This window comes from Botrytis porri (assembly GCF_014898465.1).
Source record: "Botrytis porri strain MUCL 3234 chromosome Unknown BPOR_012, whole genome shotgun sequence".
NCBI lineage: Eukaryota > Fungi > Ascomycota > Leotiomycetes > Helotiales > Sclerotiniaceae > Botrytis > Botrytis porri.
The window spans coordinates 524085-547401 of record NW_024066086.1 but is presented as its reverse complement, the minus strand read 5'-3'; the positions used below and the strand labels follow the sequence as shown (position 1 = coordinate 547401).

The window sequence follows — 23317 nt, the reverse complement described above, 5'->3', positions numbered from 1 at the left end:
GAAACAATAACAACTAATTCTCTGGATTTATTGTTGGTGAACCGTCGCATACCAACCAACTTCAGTTGCGACACACAACCTTAGCCATCGCTGGTCCAACAACGGTCCTTCAATCAACACAATGTACTCCTCCTATCTTAACTCCATCACCTCCAAAGTAACCTCGATCCGACAAAACATATTCCAAGGCGAAGCCGACGGCGATACAGAAGATGACACTTATCTCTGCCGCGTAATGCGCACCTACTATCTCCAAGAAAAGAAACAAAATCTGCCAGCGTGGCTTCCCCCCGATCCACGCGGTCCAGCACCTACTCCCGTCGTCCAACCTATGTATACCCAACCCGTCGGTTCAACATACGGCCAAGCACCTTCTACACTTGGCGGCTCCCAAGGATTAAATAGTCTCTTTGGCGGCGCGACAGGAAGAACAAATGCGCCATCGCCACCTCCAGGGGGTTTGCGCGCCCCAAGAGGAGCAGCCGGTCCGGCGCGCACGCAGAGTCCGTTCGCGAGTCAACAGGGTGCAGGTGCAACGGGAAGTTTATCTGCACGAGATCGATTGAAGATGGGGCGATCGAAGGGGAGCGCGACGAATACTAATGCGGGTGCGGGTGCTGATGCGAGCTATGATTCGGGAGAAAAACCGTTTATGGCGGCGACCAGTCCGTGGGCCTCTAATGAGGCGGAGTTTGGGGGTGGTGGGTATGAACCGCCTGCGCCGAGGAGGGGAATGGGATTACCTAGTGGTGGACCAGGAGCGGGAAGGAGACCGGGTTTACCTAGTGGACCGAGGTCGGGGAGATAGTTGGAAGGGAAGGGAAAGGAAAGGGGAGATTGTATTTTGGGGGGATGAATTGTGAACATTGGACGCTGGTCGTGGTCGTGAGATTTTGATGCATGGCATGGAGTCTTAGATGGTATGGTGTTAGGAATTGGTCAATTTTTATCGAGGGGTGGTGTATGGAGTTAATAGTTTAATATAGCATGATCGGGATTGGAGCAGTGGAGCAATGGTATTTTGAAATAAGAAACTAATCCCTCTGGTTCTACATGGCCATATCATGCGCATGTTTTTATACACTTCCGCCCTCTTGCCTCAGATGGCTTCATTATAAATACACGTAAACCACTCATCTATCCTTTTCTCTCCAAATCTCTAAACAGAGTCTACGAAAGAGAAACGGATTGATTCATTTCCAAACGTCTGAAAGTGCTGCAAGTGCTCACTCTAGACCTCTTGATTTCCAATCTCTAGAATATACCCTCAAATATACATCATCATCATCAATCTACCATCATGATTCAAATCCTATCACTACCATTTCTATCCCATCCCCCCCCTCCCCCTCCCCCCCCCCTCTCTCTCTCTCTCTCCAAACCTTCGAGAACTGAGCCGGAAACCCCAAAGTATAAGTGTATGACAACTCTACTTCTCCCATTTATCTCCTCTCTAAATAGGTCTTGCATCTTTGAGAAGGAAACTCATGGGAGAAGAAAAAGTGTGGTGTGTCGATGAATCTGTCTTTAAGTAAAGTAAGAGTATTCTTGAGGCTGTTAGTGCAGCCTATATTTTGGAGTTTCTGGTTTTTACTTGATTTGCAGAGATTGATGAGGGGGCTATTATTTTTGTTGTTGTATAGATTATTATTGCTATTGTCGTTGGTAGATCTTGTTGTTAGATCTTCACCGTCAGTCATTTTTTGGGTATCGTACTTGTAGACTAATTAACGAAAACCTTCCAGGAGAAATCTTAAACTCCTTCGCAAGATGTACAAACTCCAGAGAAGCAGAAGGCGATGGAACTCGAAATTTGTATGTACCTAGTTAGATTAAAGTCTGACAGTTGAACTTTGCCCCTGAAAGCGGTTGCAAAGCTTCCCGTTTCAATGTTATGGATTATCTAGGAGCTTACGGGGCCTGTTTTATATACACATACATCTACGGGATTCTTGGAGGAGGGCGGTTGGAGGGATATATTTTATTTCCTAGGAACGGGAATTGGAATGATGATTGTGATATCGAACGCTTTATATCATCCTTTCGATATCATGGCTTAGTTTAGTTTATAAATTTATATTTCCACGTACACTTGCAAAATCCCCAAGCTGGAGATGGACGTAAATCTGCTTCTGCATTATATTCGCCATCTTTATCACGGATGGAATATTTTCTATTAGCATTCACATAGCAGTGCAGCAATGACCGGGTTCTATACCACGTCTAACTATTTCCCCCGAAAAGTGCACTCCCAATCCCGCCTCGACAAGCCTGATTCGAAGCCACCAAATGAATAATGTAACCTTTTTACTTCCCTTATTCTACATGAATACGATCCATCACGCGAATCTTCCTATCAGACCCAGTCATACACCCATCAGCCAATCGAATCATACATCTACGCATCTATGAGCACGAAACCTCAAACACGACGTCTGAATGCCATGCTTGGATTTACTGACGGTATTAAGATTATCTAGCGTGAAAATTCAACAGATGGACCTCTCTTGAAACAATCGACTTATGCTGTGATTCTGATTCATAAGATCTTTAGGGTTACCTATAATTAATTTTGAAATACTCAAACTGAGTGAGTCTAGATAATGAAGAATGAAGAATGTATCTATTCATCCACGCCTAGAAACCTGTAGAAGAAGAGAATATACTCAGTAAAATCGGACAAAAAATAGAAATAGAAATAGAAATAGAAATAGGACTACCATTACAACCCCTCTAGATCTAGCACTGAAAACAACAAACTACACTGCCAGTTCAAACACATTCCTCAATATTAATCACCACTCGAACGGTAATTTTGCTCATTCCATTGTCTGTAATCTACTCCTACATTTTCGAAGGTTAGTTATGAGATCTTTGTATTGTGGGAACTTGACTTGATTTCATGCAATGCTTTCGGCCTTTTTAACGGTAGGAAAAAATTAGATCTTGGGCGTCAAGAAGCATTCGAATAATCACATTACCATCGTCTGTATTGGAAAAGGGGTGGATGCTATTATTATTTATCATCCCCACTTCTTCTTTCAATGTCAAACCCTAGAAATTAGAGTTGGATTTGAAAGCCGTATTTGGCGGTGCTTCTCTATCCTTCACTCTCCAAACTGACGGATTCTTGGCAACGAAATTGAGGGAGAAATCGCTTCAGAAGTGAACAAGGTGCTGATATTCAATCATGAAATCTCTATACTACAAACGCCCCTCCAGTGTCAAAACACATGATTATACCCAACTCCCATGCATTCATGCACCCATCAATTCATTACATATACCAACAAAACCTTATCCTATACCCTCCATCCATCTATCCAACTCACATAGCCGAAAAACCTAACTTGCCAAATAAACTATCCATCGCAACCCACTGCCTACCACACTTATCCAGATATCTCTCCACTACGCCTTTTAGCGTACCAAATCTGACTCGGTTATGTTCCGCTAATGCTGAAACGAGTTCTATCTTCATGTTAGTTTCTGTCTCACGAGTCTCTTTCAAAAAAAGAAAGTAGAGGAAGCCTTACCTTTCTCCGTACCCCTGGCATTACTCTTCGCCTTATCCACATCAAATAAACTAGAAAAGTAGAGCAATTGATTGTACATCATTTTCTCAGTGTATTCATATCGCATCTTGCCCAAACATCCTTGAGCCAACCCCTTTGGTCCCAAGCATCTATGACCATAAACACTCATTTGTCTGGTACGATTACCACATGCTTGATCATCGCACACGAGCCAGCCTTCATAATATTTACATGTTTCTTGACGAATTTGATGTTCGAGTTGTGTCATGATGGAAAGAGACGAGAGAGTGGTGCCACAGCGACAGATGATACCGGATGGGGAACAATTTTCCGTACTATTGAGTATGCCTTCGAATCCGAACATAGCTTTACATGATCGACAGCGGAGAGAGAGACGAGTTGAATCCTTGAACCGAACAGAATCGTCAATTTGACTTTCGAGGGGATGGATTTCTGCTTCATTACTGCCTGCCGAGTTGTTGTTATTGATGCTATATTTGCGTGCATCAAGTCCGAGACAATCAGCCAGACGTACTGTATCGGTACCTGAGATGTTTGCGCACAATCTCTCAACGGGTGGGAAAATTTGTTTGTAAAGATACCATTCAACGTCTGGCTTGAGACCTGAATCGCGCTTCATTACATCTTGAGGTGTGAACGAGCGTTTAGCGGCATTCTCAGATGTTTTTCCTTCTCCCGTTACGATGTAGGCGATAACATCATCTTTTCGGACCTGTTTCCCCTTGGCTAATTCCCGTAGAGCAACTTGAACTTGAGGCATATTATCGGCATTGGGATAATCTTTGGGCGCTTTTCCAAGTTTCGTATAGATTGTATACTTTTGAACAGGCACATTTCCTTCCCTCATTTTTGTTGAGATTTCTCGCAAGTAATCGTGAATTCGGGTGATAACAGCCTCGGAATCATCACCAGACAGAATTTCATTCAAGAGCTGAGATGAAACTTCCTTAGACAAGTTGCAGTATTCACGACGCTTCATATCCAAACCCTTGACTTCCATTTTGTCAATGAACTTTCCATCAACTTGTACAAGGTTAATGGCAGCATATTTCTTCTTAGCTTGAAGTAAAATACGTCTAAACACATTGTCGATATCGATTTCTAATAGCCTGTACATATCGTTGACAGACTTTTTGAAGTCGTTTCCAACTGTAAGAGCATCTTGGATATTATCCACGTTGGCATTGATCATGACGGAATCTGTATCACCATAGATAACTTGTAAAGATTTGCTCTCGGCCAAGTCTTTGGTACTTCGAAGAATCTCACGACCCTTGTATGTCGTGAGAACTGCAAGTGGTCGAGCATAAAATCTAGATTTGGTGTAACCCAAACAACCGTACATAGAGTTAGCAGTAAGCTTCAATGCCAATTGTTTAATATCCCAAGTTGCCAATTGCTCCGAGGTTGCATGCTTGTCTTTCATAAGACTCTTGACTTGTCGACGTCGACTGACAAGTGTGGCAATAAGTTTAGGCAAGATACCTTGATCCTGATCTTTTGGCACCTCTGGAACCCGGTCTTCGTCATTGGACTATACATATTAGTTAAATATGACTTTCAATGGCAAGAGTATGAACATACCAAATTCAATCTGTCAACAGTAGTAAAGCAAATATTATATTCCTGGATAATACTGGGGTACAGGGAGTTGAAATCCATGACAAGCACGAATTTATCGTACAGACCTTTCTCAGGCTCAAATACTAGACCTCCCTTGTACTTGTCCTTCTTCTTCACATCTCCACTTTCTTCGTCGGCATTCTCTTCCTCGACTTGTTTACCCTTGAAAACAGCTTTGTCTGGACAAATATACTTATTGCGATGGAATTCATGTAACAGAATGTATTCATTGCGTTCAGCTCGAGTACCAGTAAGTGTTCTTGCCCAAGAGTTTCCAGCCAAATTAGTGAGAACTTTGGTTAAAGGAAGCATTTGAACTTTCAAGGCAAGAGCTGCAATGAAGTACGTGTCTGCTTCGCAATGACTAATATAGTCCATTAGGCCATCCTTATTAGTAGCCCATGTCTTCAATGCAGCCTCGTTGTCGATTTCTCGACGATTGGTACCTGACAGATAAAGGCTGCACATCTCTGTAAGGGTCCAAGATGTACATTTCGTCATAGTTGATTTTCCCATGTCATTGGCCAAGTCACACATTAAACGACCTGACATTAGCGTACGTTCTGCAAAGAAATTTCCGCCCATCTTCCCCATGGAGCTTGGCCATTGGGTACGTCTCGTTCGACCGATTCGTGACCATTGTGGAGTCTTTCTGGCTTGAAATCGGCTTAGTAGAATGCTAAAATCAACGCCTTCTAATTGATGGCCAACGAGAACATCTGGATCAACTGAATCCAAACGAGCAAGGAAGTAGCTCAAAATCTCATTCTCCTGCTTAACTAGCTTGACAAGCCCTATCGAACGCTGTTTAACAACTCCCTCGAATCCGATGGGAAAATGTGATCCATTTGGTCGCACGACAGTAAAAGTTTGACAAGGCAATTTTTCAGGTGGAGTGGTATCGCTTAGCGAAATATTTTGATAAATGCGTGCACTGATTGCGAGAACTTCTTGTTTGTTTTCTTTGACATTGAAAATAGTGCGCATCGCAATGCTCATCAGAGTCAATGGCGGCGCTTCGAGATTATCGGACTCGCTGATGGGAGTAATGAGGTTTGGTTTTGTAACCTGAACTTCTAATTTGCAGTGAGAAGCGTTTTTGAGAGCCCCAAAGTCTGCATCTTCAATTTTCAACCAACATGGACCCATAATGTTCTTCCAGAGAACGAATTGTTCAAAGAGTGGAGTATTTGCTCCAAACACATGAGAAAAGGTTGAGCCAGTTTGCTGGTCTGCATTTAATGCATTATCTAGAGTGGTTAGCCGAGTAGCTAGGCAGTAAGTAGATTTTACACTTACTTGAGTAGGGATATAGTAACTTCAGATATTCTCCTTCCTTTGGTATTTCAGGTAGTTCAAAGGCATATTTCCTAGTGCAAGGCTTGATTTTGTGCATCCCAACTTTCATTTTGGTCATCATGCTATCAACCTCTTCGTAGACATACTTCATCTCCACCTCATCAGTTGTGTCCCGACCGTTGCGTTGACGGTATTGTCGTGGAAGAAAGAAGAGCTTCCTCAAAACGTTATCGACTTTTACAAAACAACTAACAAAAGTGCCTGTCTTCTTATTCTTAACCTTACCAAATAGACACAGATTGCCATGCATCTCAGTATAATCAGTCCAGAACATGTGAAGGCTTCCATCTTCTTCAATTGCGTCATTATAGTCGAGTTTTCCAAAGGACGTTGTTTCTGTAGGTTGGCTACTGTTCATAACATTCAATCGTTGCGTAACATCGTTCCAAGACGATGCATCCACTTCGTCAATTGGACCACGAGGTGGAGATGAAGTCGTGGGTGTTGGGTATAGCTCCTTTTTCAGCTTGGGCGGAGGCCTGGTCCCGGAAATATTGACGCTGCTAGCTGTGATACCATCTGCTTGGGCGACCTCCATCATGTCTTCATCCTCTTCCTCTTCCTTAACACTGATATGGAGTCTCCTCTCAACGGCTTTCGCCACGGGGGATGAGGGCTGCGGTTCGTCCATGGGCATATCATCGTCGTCAATTCCTGCCATAAAAGCATCATCTTCGCCCATGTAGACAGGAGGGCTAGATGGCGCAGCCGTAGTATTGGCGGATCGACTATCCGCTACCTTTGTTCTTTTTGACGTATGCCGAGATTCGTTTAGCGATGGAGATAGAGCTCTCGTCCTCCTCTTTTCCTGCGTCCTACTGGCTCTTGAAGGCTGGGCTTTTGGTCGAGGAACATTGGTATCTACCTGTCCTAAAAGTCCCTCTAAGAAGTCATCATCTTCCTTCGTTTTGACAGGCTGACAGAATTAGCAATGCGTAAACAGACCAAAGTAACTGCAATTACCTTGGGCTTTTGTTGAGCAGCTGCAGGTCCTTTGGTAAAATAGTTGCTAATGCCTTTTTCCATGTTTTCCTTTTTGGCCTTTTCTTCCTCACGTTTCCTCTTTGCTATGATACTGTCAGAAGTGCAATCATCCATCATACGGGCCTCCAAAACCTACCAGCTTTTCCATTCTTGCTCCTCGTGGGAAGCTCCTCTTCACTTTCAGTTCCGTAGCCTTGTCTGTTATCTCTATCCCAATCCTCACGGCCATCATCTGCGTAACCTTCGCCATTGTCGTCGATGACGAAATCATCTTGATCTAAACGATTTCTCACGACCTTCTTGTACCCTTCTTCGTCAACTTCTTCATATAAATCTTCTCCCTGATGTACTTCGTAAGTATCGAGACGTTTCTTTCCAGACTCTCGAAGAGCACGGAGTTCTGCGAACTTTGCTCGCGCAGAAGCGGCTTTCGACATTGTGAATTAGAGGGATGATTTGGCTAGGTGTTGCGAAGTGTAGTTTTTGATTGTTTATAACATTAAAAGAGAAGAAATGTACAAATACGTCCTGAAAGAAAGATACAAAAATTGGATTGGAACCTCCTCAGGTATGTGGGCAGGTTTGTGTGTATAATAAATCTGTGTAAATGATACGCGAAATTGGGGAAGGGGAGTTCTGACGCGCTCCTACTACCACTTCTCGCGTTGTGAAATCGCGAACCCTTGTAAATCATCGACACGAAAGTTAATTAGAAATTGATGACTAAGCGGTGCGGATTATTATTGAACCGACCACAAAAAATGTATCATAATGATGAAAGAATAGAGGGGAAGTTAATTGACCTTCTATTTTAAATCTAGACTCGAAAGATGTTTACATGTCGAGCATGTACCAGGAGATGCCTACAAGCACTCATCGGAGATTCAACAATCCATAGTACAAATTCACAGCTCATAATCCCCCAAAGACAACTTTATAGATCATTTGCCACGAATGCGACGGATTCTGATAGTTACACCTATCAGCCTATCTCACAAGATGAAGAGTTTTCCGAGCCAACGAAGAGCAGGACGGCCAAAAGACAGGAATGGCTAGATTCGAGGGGACAGAGGCCCGCAGACAAACAGCCTGCACCTGTTGATCCACGTATCGATAATAAATTTATTTGGAAGCTTAAACAACTGCAAGATCCATTGCAGCTTGCCGACTATGTACGGAAACTTCTGTCGGAGGATGATTTTGAGAAGGCATTGCTTTATGTTCGATCCGCAAGCAAGAACGTTGAGTGTGTTGTTAGTTGGAACCATTTGATTGAATGGCAATTCAGCAAGGGACTATTGAACCCAGCACTTAAAACATTCAATGAGGTTTGTTATTCCTGTTATATACAATGAGGTTTTGGTTGACCATATAATTACAGATGAAAAAACGAGCGCAATTTCCAGATGCGCAAACTTTTACTATTATTTTTAAAGGCTGCAGCGAGAGTCCTCATACCAAACCAGCCTTCGAGAAAGGATTGGCGATTTATACTTCGATGCTCTCTGCTGGTTCTCGTTTACGACCGAATACTATTCACATGAATGCAGTACTTAGACTTTGTTCGAGGGCAGGCGAAGAGGAGGCTTTGTTAGGAATTGCTTCTCAAATGCCTGCTGAGGGGAATCGCGCACCAGATAACCTCACTTTTACGACCATTCTGAACGCATTTCGCATGAAGGTTATGAGGCAGCGAGACATGCCTGAAGAGGACTTTTTGAAAATGAAAGAGAAAATGATAGCTAGTGCGCATCGAATGTGGGGGGATATTTATACTCGTTGGCGCAAAGGAGATATAATGGTCGATGAAGAGCTTGTCTGTGCTATGGGCCGGACGTTACTACTTGGTTCAGAAGAAGACAATGATGATGTTTTGTCCCTTGTTCAGCAGACAATGAACATTCGACGCCAAGTACCTCAGCGAGGTACAAAATCTCGAAAGAAGATCGAACCGGGACTACAAGGGCAGTCCAGACCTGATGATAATAAGGGAGTAGCCGAGATAAAAGGCGGTGATATAGATCCTCCTAAAGATCTTGAAAACATATTTTCTAGCTACGGAACTGCAGTGGCTTCATTGCCTAAGTCGCATGTATACGCTACTCCAGGACCAAACACATTATCTATGATAATGAAAGCATTGCTAAAATTATCTAAAAAGGACGCTGCAACAAAGTATTGGCAGCTCTTCACAAAAGAATTGGGCATTGTACCTGATGCGGATAATTACCATAGATATCTGAGAATTCTCCGGGTTTCTCGATCGAGTCGAGAGGTCCTGGAACTCTTACAAACAATGCCCAAAGAAGCCTTGAAACCCGAAACCTTTCAACTCGCCATGAGTACTTGCGCTCGGGATAAAATTAATCCCAATGTCTTCACCACAGCTGGAAAGATCCTCGATATAATGCAGATGCACCTCCCAGTCCCAGACATCAAAGCCCTAGTAACCTACATGGACGTCGCCGTCTCTTCCTCTCTCATCCGCAAAGCCTCTGGCAACCGGCCCACCAAATACGAACAAGGCAAACAAATCTCCCGCGCCCTCGAACGCGTAGGTCCCTCTTACCTCAACCTTCGCGCTCTCGCTACCTATGGAAATCCCACCGCCACCGATGATAACTTCCAAAACCAAGAATTCAAAGACCAAGTTCTCTTTCTTATCCGTCGCATCATAGGCGCTTACGATACGCTCATCGACAAAGGTCTTGTGTCCCGCGACACTTACACGGAGATCTATGCACGTCGCAATAAACTCATGGCCTACGAAGAACGTGCTAAACAACAGCAGGACGGTTCTAAAAAATACCCAGGCCGCTTCAAGTACAAGCTCGAGCCCAAAGATGATGAAGAACTACCAAAGTCTATCGATGACCGCACTCATAAATTCCAAAAGCCAATCGATCGCCGCACTCATGAATTTTCAAAAATGCAATTTAAAAAGGCAGTCAAGGGGGGCTTGGCTCCATTCGCTGCTACTCAGGGTTATGTGGCGCGTGTGCAACCGTTTGCGAGTAGGAAGTCAAACGTTGGAGCTCCGGCGTCGTTTGCCAACAGGAAGCCAACTACTGAGACATCTGCCAGTTTTTAATTGTAGTTTTTCGGGGGTGTACAGAATTGCCTGGTGCACGAAATGGTCGCTAAAATAAACTCCATATGTTATATACTGTACACTACCAGCTTACTCCATACATCTTATGAAAATACCCAACCTGTACAATACATCCACAACTCATTCATAATGATTGATATCCAATTGAATTCGTCTATCTCACTAGCGAAATGCAGCAAAGACGATGTTTAGCTGAATTTGTCTTTTATTATGGATTAAGTCTCACAATGACAAATTCTGGGGATTATCTAATTACTTAATGTCTGGTGTGATCCTTTCCGAAATTGAATACCTTCAACATAAGAATATTACCGTGTGTTCTAGCATTAGCGATGACGTTCCTCTCCTCCATCATTTCGTCAATATCAATATCCTTCTCTACCATCATTGATCCTCAAGCGATACTTCGATCAAGAACAGTACCCGCCATAATCAATAGACTCATCCTCGCTCCTTTATCAAACCGCGACCCATCTATACCTCTACTTCATTCTCGCCCATACCATGCCCCTCTTCCTTCACTAAACAATACTTACTCACCCTCATTCTCTCCAATTTCTCGCCAAATCCCTCACTAATCTCCGTTTCCTCACCACTCAAGTTTGCATCATCCTCATCGTCCGCATCATCCACTCTCATGTTTACACTAAAATAATTTCTACCTTTAAACTGCTTCTCCAGCCCACTTCCCGGCGTCTGAACCCTCTGAATTGGATTTGAAACTTTCTTATCCTCTTCCAGTTGTGCAGGACTGTAAATCTTCCCCGACGGCGTAACGATTCTCGGAATTTGAATTGGAGTATATGTCTCTGCTCGTTTGGGAGTTGAGAGTGGCTGGAGAGGAGAGGAATATTTGTCTAAGAATGGCCGAGCCGAAGATGAGGACGCCATTCCTCGTGAATGAAAGATGTTTACTAAAGTAGGCACTCGCTTTGATTCAATTTTTGTGTTGAGTTGTGGAAGAACCTCGTGATCTATAAATGCTTGCGACACTGTTTCTACACGAAGAGCGGAACTTTGAATAATGATTTCTTTGCCTTTCGTTATTTCTGTTGGCTCATCTTTTTCGTTATCAGATGTTGCGACTTCCTCGATCTTGGGGGCTGTTGGGGCAAGCGCGGCTTCAAGACCTAGTTGACTGAATATAGAAGATGCAGTGCATGGGGGTACATCACACTTATTCTGCTCTTTTGTACAAGTGCCGGCCCAGAGACCTGGCCTGACATTGGCTGTCTCTTCTTTATTATCGAAGTCTAGTTTAGTCAGATCAAGACTGGAAAGATTATTATTCGTTTTGTGGTTAGTTATAGTCGCAGTATCAATGGGTTCTGGAACCAAGACTGTCAAGTCCGCGTCATTAGTAAAGGACGCTATATTCTCATCGACTTCTGTAGGGTAGGGTGATTTTGGAGCACCACAACCAGCGTTTTCCTCGTATAAATCAATGTTGTCGATGGGAAGAATGTATATACTCTCATCTAATTTTTTCGGACGCACAGCCACCGAAGGACCTTCTCCAGAAATAGCATTTGAACGCTCCCTGCGATGTATAGTGTCCTTGCGAAAATCAAAGATGGTGTGCTCTTTCGCACACTTTGGCTCTTCTTGATTCTTTGAAACTTCGTTGGGTCCTGAAATTCCGTAATATTGGTTATCAAGAAACATAGAGAACTTGTGCCCTTTTTTAAAGGATGTACTTGAACCCTTTCTAGTTTCTTCCTCGACAACTTCAATTTTGAGAGATGCACTTCCATCATCCGAAGAGCCGTCAAGCCATGCGCGGTGAGTGGCTTGAGCGAAAAGTTCGTCTATCATAGCTTGAACGCTTTCAGGAGTTGGTTGAACAGAATGATATATTTCTTTAACCTCTTCGGATTCAGCCCATATCTTTGTTGCCGTCTCGCGATTTGACTGAAGATTATTGTTCACATTCACCAAATTGCTCCTGCAATTTACACCATCAAAGCTATCCAGATACTGAAGAATCTGCTTAGAGCCTCTAAGGAGAGGTGCCGGTCTATCAGAATCGGTTGTCATAAATAATTCAGTGACAAATTCATGATCTGGCTTTCGAGGAGTCCCAGCTTCCACGCAGAGGCTCATATCAATACTACCTGGAATATCCTCGCCAGTTTCCTCCTCTGCTCCCTCTTGCGATTTTATACTGAGTGAAGAACTTCCAGGAGATTTGATGGTAACAAGTTGGAACTCATTCTCCAAATCGGAGAAATCAGGTAGATCTTGGTCACTCTCATCCCGGTCACCGAGAGGCGATAGTGTTGGTCTCCATGCAGGCTCGCGAGTTCTGTAAGTTGGTTCAATCCCTACTGTTTGTGCTTCTATGCGCGAGCTTTGTTCAGGAGTACTGTAAGCAATCGTGGACTTCTTGTCGACTTCAAATCTTGAGATATCCGGTTTAGGTGCGTAACCTTGGGTTTGAGTCAATTCTGAAAGTTCAACGCAAATTTTACGCTCCATTTCTGATTTCTGAAAACCTCCAAAGTGACAACTGTCGAGCTCGTCCATGGCTTCATCCAATGTGAAATATTGGAACCTGCGTTCTAAGGCATTATATCTGACTTCTGACACACTTCCACGGCTCTTTTCACACAGATCAACCAATGCTAAATCATTCTTTCCGTAAGTCTGTGTTCGTGTCAATCCAACTTTCATTTCTGGATAGTCAACACGGACTCCACGTTTCGGTGCTTCAACAGCATCACCCCACGCATAAACATGAAAACAGCGTTCGGATGCATCATATCTAATGTCTGAGAATTCACCTCGATTCTCTTGGTACATATCAGCCATGGCAAGATCGCCGTTGTCATAGATCTTGGTCCGAGCCCATCGAGTCTTTGTTTCCGGGTATTTAACGCGAACACTAAGCTCAGACTCCGACTTGGGAACCTGCCCCCATAGATAAACGTAAATACAATTTTCTTCTGGGCAATATGATATCGTATCCGAATATTCCCCTTTGTTTCGTTTGCGAATGTCTGAAATGGCAAGGCTTCCTGTTGGGAAGTATTGCATGTGGCACCATTTGACCTCTGTTTGAGGGTATCTGACATACATTGCGCCGTCCAAAAACTGCCTGTTCGTGAACGAACTTATGTTTTTGCGTACCATTGTAACGCCCGAGATTTCCTCAATTGTTTTTGTATGAACATCTTCGACGGTCTCCAAGATGTTGTCTAGGTTCTCGTCAGATGTCTCCTCCTTTGAGAACCCCTCGTCCCAATCTTCTATTGCTTCTTCAGAGAATGATGAAAGATGGAGATTCTTTGTCATTTTATTTACGGTCTGCTTGATATTGCGGGCAATTCTCTGGTGATCTGATTCGTCGGCCTTAGGAGGGATTGGCTGTAAGCTTTGACAGTGACTCTTCCGTTCTTCAACCGAGCTCATATGAGGAGCATCGAATTTCTGAGCATGATCTCTATCAAACTGACAAGGAAGTCTGGCTCTGCTTTCCAGCATTGCGTTTCTAGATTTCGCTGCGGCTTGCCATGTTGGTGGTGACGGAGCTATCTGATCCTCAAATGTCGAGGTAGAGTTAGAATCAGAAGTTACTTCCCGAATTGTAATCATTGGCCGTGTCCTCTCGCGGCACATTCGCTCTGGTGTTGGCAGTGTGTTAGTTTGGCAACATTTCGATGAAAGCGTATCCATGAATTGATTGCTATAATAGGCGTTAGCTATGGTTTGGAACTTGTAAGAAACAACTACCTTGGGCCTGATTCCTCAGGAATCACCTCTGGACTCGAATCCTTCAGAAAGTCAATTGGTTTAGTTGGTTGTAACTTGTCGGGGGAGGGTGACGGAGAGACAGTCAACCCTTTTCCTTCGGCGGCAAATGATTCTTTGTTGTAGTTGTCAAAAGAATTAATAATCGAGCAAAGGTATGAGTCTGGCGTTTTTGATTCGTCTTCATCTACTTCCGTCGTTGGAGAGTGGCTTGTAAGCTGCTCGTTGGATCTTACACTTTGTAGTGTTTGCGCATGACTCGTCCCTACAGTCAAAGTATCAAAACACATGCTTCTATAATACTAGAAGTAAGACAACTTACAACTGTCTGCGTCGTATCCTGCTCGACCATTAGGTAGATCTTCAGCCTGCCGGAGTTTTTGAAGATCTTGAGTATTGGTTAGACGTGTTCCTTCCATGCAATATCATGGCCACGTATTGATAAACTCACTCTCGATTATGGTATTGATATTCTCTTGCAGATTATAAGTTCCTCCTAATCGTTCCTGAGGAAACCTTGATTGATCATCTGACGCTGATGTGTGTAAAGGACTCGGATTATTCGCTTTCAAATCTATCAACTCTTTTGCCAACCTCTTGGCAAATACGTCCTCTTCACAATGACCTGGCAGTTCCTCTTCTTCGAGTGTGTTTTCACGAAGGGTTGTACTACGTCTAGGGGATACCTTGTCGGAGATTGATCCGAGCATGTTGACAAGACTCTTTCGTCTTTTCGGAAGCAGTTTCGAAGCCTCGTCTACAAACACAATATTAGCTCAACGCGGAGAAATTGAAATCCATCGTTACTTACTAATTTGCGGCTCTGCTTTGAGAGGAGTTGTGGTAACAGGACGTTCATTCTCAGGGGTACCGAATTCACCAGATCTTTTTGTACGAATGGTTCCCAAGAAGTCCCATGTTGAATTTTTGCGGCGAATAGGGCTAGACGGGCCAGCAGAATGACTTCCCTCATCTTCTACATCGATATTGAGTCTCCCGCGTGACTTCAAACCTCTCAAACTATCAAAAATTTGTCGAGCTTTCTTTTGGGAAGATGCTCGTCCCAAATCTTGGATCTTGTGTGAGCTAGGTGTATGTGGAGTTCGAGGTAGAGGTGCATTCTCATCGTTCATCTTCTCAGGGGTTTGAAATGATATGGAAGCCATGTTTGTTTAACTCGCTTCAGAATTTACCTACAATTCATCAGTTAGAGGGTACAAATCCAAATATGCGAAGACATAGATCAAGAGAAGTGCAGGAAGAATAGCGAAATGACTAGATTAGAAAATATATGGAGAAGTGAAAGAAATTGTTCTTACTCGTTTGTAGTTCGTTAACCAAAAATCCAAAAGAAATCAACATGTAAAGATTGGGTTGTTGATCGAAGAGGATCAGAAGGAAATGAAAACTTGAATGGACAATATCACATATCACACCATTGAGAGATGGCAAGAGTAAAGGGATAGACTTATCTGGATGTCATTCGTACCTACCTAAGTTGTAATGTCATGATCAATCAATATAAGCCTCGTTGCTCTTAGAATAGGAAAGGGGGTAACGAGGTTGCCAGAATTCTATTCTCAAAGTCCCGCCCGCGAGATACATCAATTCACAAATCGACCCGAACCTTGAAAACTCGGTTCGATTTCAATATAATTTATACACGGTTCTATTCCAAATATATCTGTTCATCAGGTCTTGGAGTGAACAAAGACAATAGAATGTTCGTTCTATTTCAAGTCAAACCGTACCGTTGATCACGCGGCCGCATTTTCCGCCTCACAGTCACTCGCGTACTCCCCAATTGCGACCTTAAACTTTCGCGATCTGAACATCGGGATTCTATTTATCCTCGACCATCCTATCCCTAGTTCACCTTGATTCCTGTCTTTAACCTCAAATATTATCATTCGATCTTGAAAATATTCATCCATCTTTTTGAGTATTGTTGAGTCAGGACTTCAGGAAATCTGCGAATTCATCAACTTTCACAACACTAGTAACAGGTAGCGGTAGCTGTAACACCATGGCACCCAAGACTGACTTACCCGATTTCAATGGATTCATTAACAAAGGTAGGTAACCTTGATCGGAATATGCAGCATGTTTGCTATGTCGTCAGTGACTGACATAATGTTAGGACGTGAGCGTCGCAAGGATGAGCTGCTAGCAAATAAATTCCTGGGCAAGAATCGTCGAGCGAGTGCGCCAGGAGCGACAAACAACAATCGCAAGCCAGCCACTGGTCCCTCACTTGCAAGCAGAATGGGTGTTGGAAAGGTATGAAGGCTACTGGCAGGTGTCTACAAATCTACTAATCTAACAATCGAGTAGCGTGGTCCGGCTACACCCAAACCTGCACCAAGGCAGAATTCCACACCTACTGTCGGAAATCTTGATGCGGAATGGACTCATGATCTACACTCTCTTAACAATCCAGGCAGTTCTAGAATATCTCAAAACCCTCCTCGTGGCCCTAAAAATATCATTACGCGTGCGCGCAATGATCGACTTGCGAAAGCTTTCAACGGCTCTGCATCAACACCGAACTTGAACGCTCAGTATAATATCGTTGGCAAGTCAAAGGCGACTAAAAGCATCTCTATCAAGGGACTCGCAGGACCATATATTGTAATGGCAGAAAACTTCGCGCGAGGCACTTCTGCACAAGATATCGAGACCGCGATGACACCAGTTGGTGGGCCTCCACTCAGCTGCCGCCTTATCTCTGATTACCCCAGAATTATCGCAGAGATCATTTTTGATACTAAGGATGGAGCTGACAACGTCATTGATACATTCAACAACCAAGAGGTATTTTTGTCAGTCAAGATAGAACACCCTCGAAGCATTACTAACAAGCCCATGATAGGCGGATGGTAATTTATTGAACGTTTACAACAAGTCGGGAGCCCCTGCGCCAACGCTTCAACCTGCCAGCCAACGTTCTGCACCTCGATTAAGCGTCCCAACAGGTCCAAGAGCTAGCCGTGTTGAACGCAGTTCAGTTTCAGATAGCTATGATTCAAGATATGATAGCTCGCGAAGTTCTCGGGATGATATTATCGATGGCTCCTACGGATTTGACGATCGCATGGATACCGATGACCGGGATGGTGGTAGTCGTAACAACTCTAGAAGTCAAGGACTTTACAGCGACAATCTTGTAGGAGGTCGTGCTGGCAACAGCAACAACCGTAATGGCAACAACTGGAACGCCGGGCGAGGCAATGATAGAAGTCGCGGCTATAGATAATTACGAGACATGCGAATTTAATTCCACTTCTCTCGTTCATGGCCTGTTGAAGACTACCGAAACGTTACGAATACTTCATTCTGAGATTTTATGATGCAGGACACGGGTCTTGCAGGATTGCATAATGAGCAGCGACCACAGAAGACAAGATCCGGAACGGCATTTTTAAATGCCATGGGATCAAAGATTTTCATGTCTACATGGAGTTATGGGGAAGGGTACGAAATCCGCGATACCTTGGCATACCTTGCGATTAATACCCCTATGTATAATAACAAATACAAAAACAAACCATACAATTTTTATGAATTTCAGCAGTTTCTTGGTTGACAAGCTTCGACGGGACTAAGGTTCCTTCGTCCCTGACCTTGGGCATCCAGTACTCTGCACGTCTGACCTCAGACGGAGTGCGTGCTCTATGCGTACCTCTATATTGGTAATTTCGAAGTTCACAAGGCTGAAATGTTGTCCACCGTATCCTGGTCCTTTCTTTTTACCTCTGTCTTTGCATATCTTATCTCTTTTCCTCAACTTACGTACCGTACCTCGTCTATGTTTTTCATCATGAATCTGTTTCCTCCACTGTCACCATCTATAGACCCCAGCCTTTGCGTCTGTACTCCTCTTCTCTATAACAAAAATTCTCAGACAAGCATACATCTCCCTGGACATTAATCATGACTAGGGTCTAACGGCCAACTCATGTCTAAGAATTTCTTCTCGATCCAGCTCTGGCAAGGCGTAGTTTTTTGATGATCGATCATAGCCATGCAGGCCTTGGAAATCTGAAGCATGTTATCGTCTGTTCTCTTGCTTCCACATCCATTATTGAACTTCTCATCCCACCAAACTACCGTTCGTGTTGAAGGCATGATTTATATGGATCCGGAAGCCAAGCGAGCTAATCCCGAACAATACTCTTTAGAGATCTGTATACTTACAGCTCTTTTCTCCACAGATCATTCCTATTCAGTGAGATACACAATAGTCTGACTGCCCTCATAATGAAGGCCGCATGCTTCCCATCACCCTAATGATGCATATGCTAGTTATAGGTGAAATATTCGGCTGTTTCGAATGTTGAGGTTCTGTGTACTTGGAAATTTGTTGATTGACTCAAGTGCTGCATTCATTTCACTCAAAAAGGTCGATATATTCGGCAATATAGTGATGAGGTAGGTCTGTGTTGCTAGGTGTAAGCAAGTCAGTAGTTTCCAGTTAAAGCATAGCAATAGAACGGAGAGTAGTGGATTCTGCTTATGCAGCACCTCGGATACTCCAGTTCTAGAAAGCTAAGGCCTAACCGTTTGCATGAGAAATGTTCCAAAAGTTGCACTATCAGACCATCTCATCAACTCCATGCGCGTACGTCTGTCTTGCTCTGAAAGTAGACATAAAACTTTATCTAGAGTACGCTCCCAAAAATTTGATCATCTAGACCCGTAATTTACAATGGTGAACAGTTAAATGGAATGCTAATCGTGTTATCCGCGAGTGTCTTCATGCAAACTATCACTCAGTATCAGAGCATCTGATAAGCTCTACAGGTACGCAGCCGCAGCCGCAGCCTACACGCCCCGAAGATCCTATTCCCAAAAAATTGCAGCCGAGCGTTTATGTAAAAACATCCGATCTGACACCTTCTCCTTCTGCCGAAGCACCGCCAATTGTTTCTATGGATAATGGAAGGAGGATGAATCCTCAACAGCATCAGTAGAGTTGAGTTTTCTGAGGAGATTTTTGGCAATAGACTGTAGCTTGTAATATTCGTGTCTATTACCGGGCATCCTTAAAATCAGGTCGAGAGATAGCTAGCTAGGTGGGTATTGGTGAAAGGATACGTTGATTGTTTGGGAAGCCTAATAGGAGTGTAAAATTCGAATATGCGTAAGTGAGTTATCTAATTTTAATGTCCAGAATCTTGTTACAGCTCCCAACAAAGATGTGATCGGGGCAGATTTGGGGGGTTGGGACCCGAAGAATGATTTGATTACCCTAACCCAATCTAGCATATAAAGTAATTGTTGAAAGTTAAAACAAGACTCTCTGAATTTAATAGCCCAAAAGACGATTTTAGTGTTTAGTCACCTTAAGCAATCAAAATGAGTACCATAAAACATTCGAGAAGGGATTTGGGTGATTTTTTCGGGAAGATATCCGTTCATTTTGGGATTCATGAGATTTCGAAGTTAGCGATAAGAGCAACGAACAGAGCTGTATGTAATTCGATTCGAATGAATGTTTTATTGTAATAGGAGTAGCGGAACACGGAGAAACCTCAAATTCCACACATTGCTAGAAGCAGTGTTGTCGTTTTTTCCTCTCCATTGACGTCGCCGACCCAACCAATTTGACCCCTGTTACTCCCATACTTTGCGAAAACTGCGGGACTCTGATCTTTAGCGAGTTTAGGGCCAGAGTAGACTCTATCTTCAGGCCTAACGTTCTTCAAACTGACAGCTTTCATGCTGTAGGGCATTAAATTGTACTTCTTGTTAAGATCGGCCCTTCCATTGATGTTGTAGATCTCTTGAGTACAATCACCAAACTTCCAATCTAGGCCATAGGTTTCCATCAACTCCTCAAACTTGGGTGGCTCGGTAAAGCTTGACAATAAAAATCCAAATATCAAGATTCCACCGGCTTTTGCATATTCAACCAACTTTCCATTGATATTAATAAACTATGGTTCCATTATTGCCGCATCCGTAACGATGATGGTGCCAAAATTATGTGATTCTTCCATACATTTCATTGCTGATGCATCATCTGTGACGTCTTTGATTGTGGCTTTAGAGCGAAATTTGGTAAGCACAGAAGCGTACATTTGATCAAACCATGACTCACTAGCCAAGGATACCAGAAGGATTGAAGTAGAATGTCCAGGGAGCTTGGAAGTATCAAGTTCCTCCAAGATTGCATTGATTCTGTCTTTGTCCCACGCGTACTTTGCTGCTCCCCGCAGACCTCTCGGATCCTTATTATGAGCCTTATTTTAGAACCAAGACATCAAGTGTCTCTGGTGCTCCGTCGGTTCATCAGACTCATAAGCTGCGATTAGCTCAACCCATCCACTACACCCTCCCACATCTTCTGCACATCCATGCCCTTCACCACCTAATACGACGAAGTTGGTGGTTGGATCTGCTCGCTCGCTACAGGTGATAATATGTTCCCATCCGTCTCCAAAAGCATACATATAATGGATAGTTTTACCACTGGTGCGTGCCCCATCCAGAATCTGATAAAGCTTAGTGCGTTTGCTATCCTTGGCTGAGTCGTCGCCACCATCCATCGTGTCAAGGTCGGTAATTTTGCACAGTATCGGCTTCATAACAAGCCTATTTTTGGAGCCCATGGTTTCGTTATGATCGAGAAATTCAAAGTCGTAAAGATGGCAGCTCTTCCAATCAAACGCAACTTGGAGGGCATCATGCAGATCAGCAAAAGACGCTGTGGCAGGTCACGAGAGAGTTCGGCTGATGCGAGGGTTTGTGAAGTGACGAGGGAAGAGATCAACCTTCAAAATGTAGTTCTGGCGTCTGCATGTTGCCTTGTAAGTTGGCCAGTCCTGTGTTTGGCAATTTGTACCTGTGAAAACAAATATTCAGCAGATGAAGACTTTGGGACACATTTGGCTTTTCTCCAAAAGCCATGAACGTTTCCAATTGACAATGAACCTTTCATATAGTATATATTTTCCACACGAAATGAATTTTCTACATGATGAGATTTAATGCAAGCCATTAAAAGAATTTTCTCACAATTCAGAACATATCACAGTACTCCCGGGAACGACATCGACTACAACGGAGGACTTTTTCACCCTGCTTATGGCATACAGCACACTCGTTAGCCATGATGCGTTGATACAAGTGTCGCTCGAGAAATGTTCAATGAATTGAAGTAGAGTAGAGTTGGAAGACAGAATCTCCGTTGGTTTTGAGATAATCCCAAGAAGTGGGGTGGATAGGGTGGAGAAATGCCCCAATTTACAGCTATTCATATCTCTGCACCTTCTAATGGTGAACATGGATGTTCTACCATGGTATAGTGTGCAGGTACCGAAACTTAAAAATGACCACCGGTTACCTTTTTCATTTGTCTGTTCTCAAATAAATGTCTTCGCAATTGCTGTGACTTGATTGCTCATTCCGAATAAAAGTCTACAAAATGGCAGGTACGCTGTATCATCATTTCCTAACTTCCAAACGGTAAAGGAAAGCAGAATAAATTCGTCAAGTAGAATCAATATGCAGTAGGTGCTAAGAGTAATCACTACTTTACTGTAATCTGGACTAATTTAGACCGTCTCTATCTCTTATGCCCCTCTCTAGTAATGATATCTTACATCATTCCTACTCCCTACTCTAGATTTTTGATGTTCGACTTCTGGATTTTGCTGTATTTCCGATTAGCTATATAACTCTCAAAGGTTTACTCGAAAACATACCCTCCATTTCCTTCCTTTTAGCTTCAAATCTTTCAAACGGCGCTCCATCAACGAATCTTTCAGCTAACGCATCAATCGAATTATACACCGCCAATATCCTTGAATCTCTCAATGGTAAGTTCTGCAACCTCTTCGCCTCCATCATACTCTTTCCATCATTAACCTTCAAAATCTCTCCCAGATACTCAACCACATTCTCCTCAAATCCTTCTTTCTCAAAAATCCGATTCGCAATACCAAAGGATAATATATCATCTGCAGTAAGTTTTCCTCCAAACATCAAGAATTCATTAGCACGATGAACACCCATGGACTGAGTCAACGAAATAGCCGAGCCACATTCTGGAACTAGACCAAGTGCCGAGAATGGGATTTGGAGGTAGGTTGATGTAGACGCAAGGACAATATCAGCTACTCCAGGAAACCATGCTGCTCCAGCACCTACTGCCGGCCCATTTAGAGCGAGAATGAAAACTTTAGTGTGGTCGATTATTGAGCGCATGAGTTCGAGAGCTAGATCATTAGTTCTCTCTACTTAGATTTAGGAGCAAAAAGACGCTTACATAAGGTGAATTTTGAGAGGTACTCAATTTTCTTTTCCGCAGCATTGGCATATTCCTTCTTGCCAGATAATGCACCATCTTCTACATTTCACGTGTCAGCTTATGGCAAATATTAGATTTGCTCCAGAAACTCACGCCTGACATCTGCCCCAGCACAGAAAAACCTCCCCTCTCCTGTTAAAACTGTAAATATAGTATCGGGATGTTCATTTAGTTCGCGCAGAGCAGCAATAGTCTCTGGTACTAGACTTCCTCCCAAAGAATTGAGAGCTTGTGGACGATTGAACTAATTATGCATCAGCGAATTCTCATAATACATACTGGATGTCCATATCTTACTTTGATAATTCCTATCTTGTTTTGGATGGTGACAATAATGTCTTTATAGTTATTCTTAGACATGATGATAGCTAGGCTTGTGGACTGGCCGGACTCTGTGAGATTTCAGGTAATGAATTGTTTGGGAAGAATTAGAAAGAATACAAATGCTCAAGATTCCACGGTGATTCCGAATTTTCTACACTTTTGAAGTAGGGAAAAAGGAGGCAGGTAGTCAATAAGCGCTGATCTGCCGAACCCCTGTACAGAACGCGGGGAAAGTTACATACCCGTTCCGAGGTATCTCGCTCAACCGATCTTTAGTCTATTGGAGGTGGCTCA

The 23317-nt window shown here is 43.3% G+C and overlaps 7 protein-coding genes across 7 annotated transcripts; 3 read left to right on the top strand and 4 right to left on the bottom strand.

The window, feature by feature from the left end:
• Positions 1-121: 121 nt before the first annotated feature.
• Positions 122-808, top strand: EAF01_008721 (uncharacterized protein; the record flags this gene model as incomplete). Its single annotated transcript, XM_038916977.1, has 1 exon — positions 122-808. One exon carries the CDS (start codon positions 122-124, stop codon positions 806-808), a length of 687 nt encoding a protein of 228 aa, XP_038767371.1.
• A 2520-nt stretch (positions 809-3328) lies between these two features.
• EAF01_008720 (uncharacterized protein) lies at positions 3329-7960 on the bottom strand (the record flags this gene model as incomplete). The annotated part of the gene is made up of 6 exons (XM_038916976.1): positions 3329-3471; positions 3537-5091; positions 5142-6430; positions 6480-7455; positions 7503-7606; positions 7660-7960. The coding sequence occupies 6 exons, from the start codon at positions 7958-7960 to the stop codon at positions 3329-3331; spliced, it is 4368 nt and encodes a 1455-aa protein (XP_038767370.1).
• A 393-nt stretch (positions 7961-8353) lies between these two features.
• Positions 8354-10614, top strand: EAF01_008719 (uncharacterized protein; the record flags this gene model as incomplete). Its single annotated transcript, XM_038916975.1, has 2 exons — positions 8354-8851; positions 8905-10614. The coding sequence occupies 2 exons, from the start codon at positions 8354-8356 to the stop codon at positions 10612-10614; spliced, it is 2208 nt and encodes a 735-aa protein (XP_038767369.1).
• Positions 10615-11109: 495 nt separating this feature from the next.
• On the bottom strand, positions 11110-15551 carry EAF01_008718 (uncharacterized protein; the record flags this gene model as incomplete). The annotated part of the gene is made up of 5 exons (XM_038916974.1): positions 11110-14320; positions 14368-14650; positions 14708-14773; positions 14837-15142; positions 15197-15551. The coding sequence occupies 5 exons, from the start codon at positions 15549-15551 to the stop codon at positions 11110-11112; spliced, it is 4221 nt and encodes a 1406-aa protein (XP_038767368.1).
• A 682-nt stretch (positions 15552-16233) lies between these two features.
• EAF01_008717 (uncharacterized protein) lies at positions 16234-17963 on the top strand. The gene is made up of 4 exons (XM_038916973.1): positions 16234-16460; positions 16526-16665; positions 16720-17199; positions 17258-17963. The coding sequence occupies exons 1-4, from the start codon at positions 16412-16414 to the stop codon at positions 17639-17641; spliced, it is 1053 nt and encodes a 350-aa protein (XP_038767367.1). The 5' UTR covers positions 16234-16411; the 3' UTR covers positions 17642-17963.
• A 1956-nt stretch (positions 17964-19919) lies between these two features.
• Positions 19920-21501, bottom strand: EAF01_008716 (uncharacterized protein; the record flags this gene model as incomplete). Its single annotated transcript, XM_038916972.1, has 5 exons — positions 19920-20324; positions 20355-20610; positions 20650-21094; positions 21162-21232; positions 21428-21501. The coding sequence occupies 5 exons, from the start codon at positions 21499-21501 to the stop codon at positions 19920-19922; spliced, it is 1251 nt and encodes a 416-aa protein (XP_038767366.1).
• A 510-nt stretch (positions 21502-22011) lies between these two features.
• Positions 22012-23059, bottom strand: EAF01_008715 (uncharacterized protein; the record flags this gene model as incomplete). The annotated part of the gene is made up of 5 exons (XM_038916971.1): positions 22012-22043; positions 22095-22607; positions 22658-22738; positions 22793-22943; positions 22997-23059. 5 exons carry the CDS (start codon positions 23057-23059, stop codon positions 22012-22014), a joined length of 840 nt encoding a protein of 279 aa, XP_038767365.1.
• Positions 23060-23317: the final 258 nt, after the last annotated feature.

Bases quoted from the DNA above. Each gene is read 5' to 3' on its own strand.
- EAF01_008717 (XM_038916973.1), top strand. From the start codon at position 16,412: ATGGCACCCAAGACTGACTTACCCGATTTCAATGGATTCATTAACAAA. The intron at 16,666-16,719 runs GTATGAAGGCTA...ACAATCGAGTAG, and splicing joins GCAGAATGGGTGTTGGAAAG to CGTGGTCCGGCTACACCCAA. The intron at 17,200-17,257 runs GTATTTTTGTCA...AGCCCATGATAG, and splicing joins ATACATTCAACAACCAAGAG to GCGGATGGTAATTTATTGAA.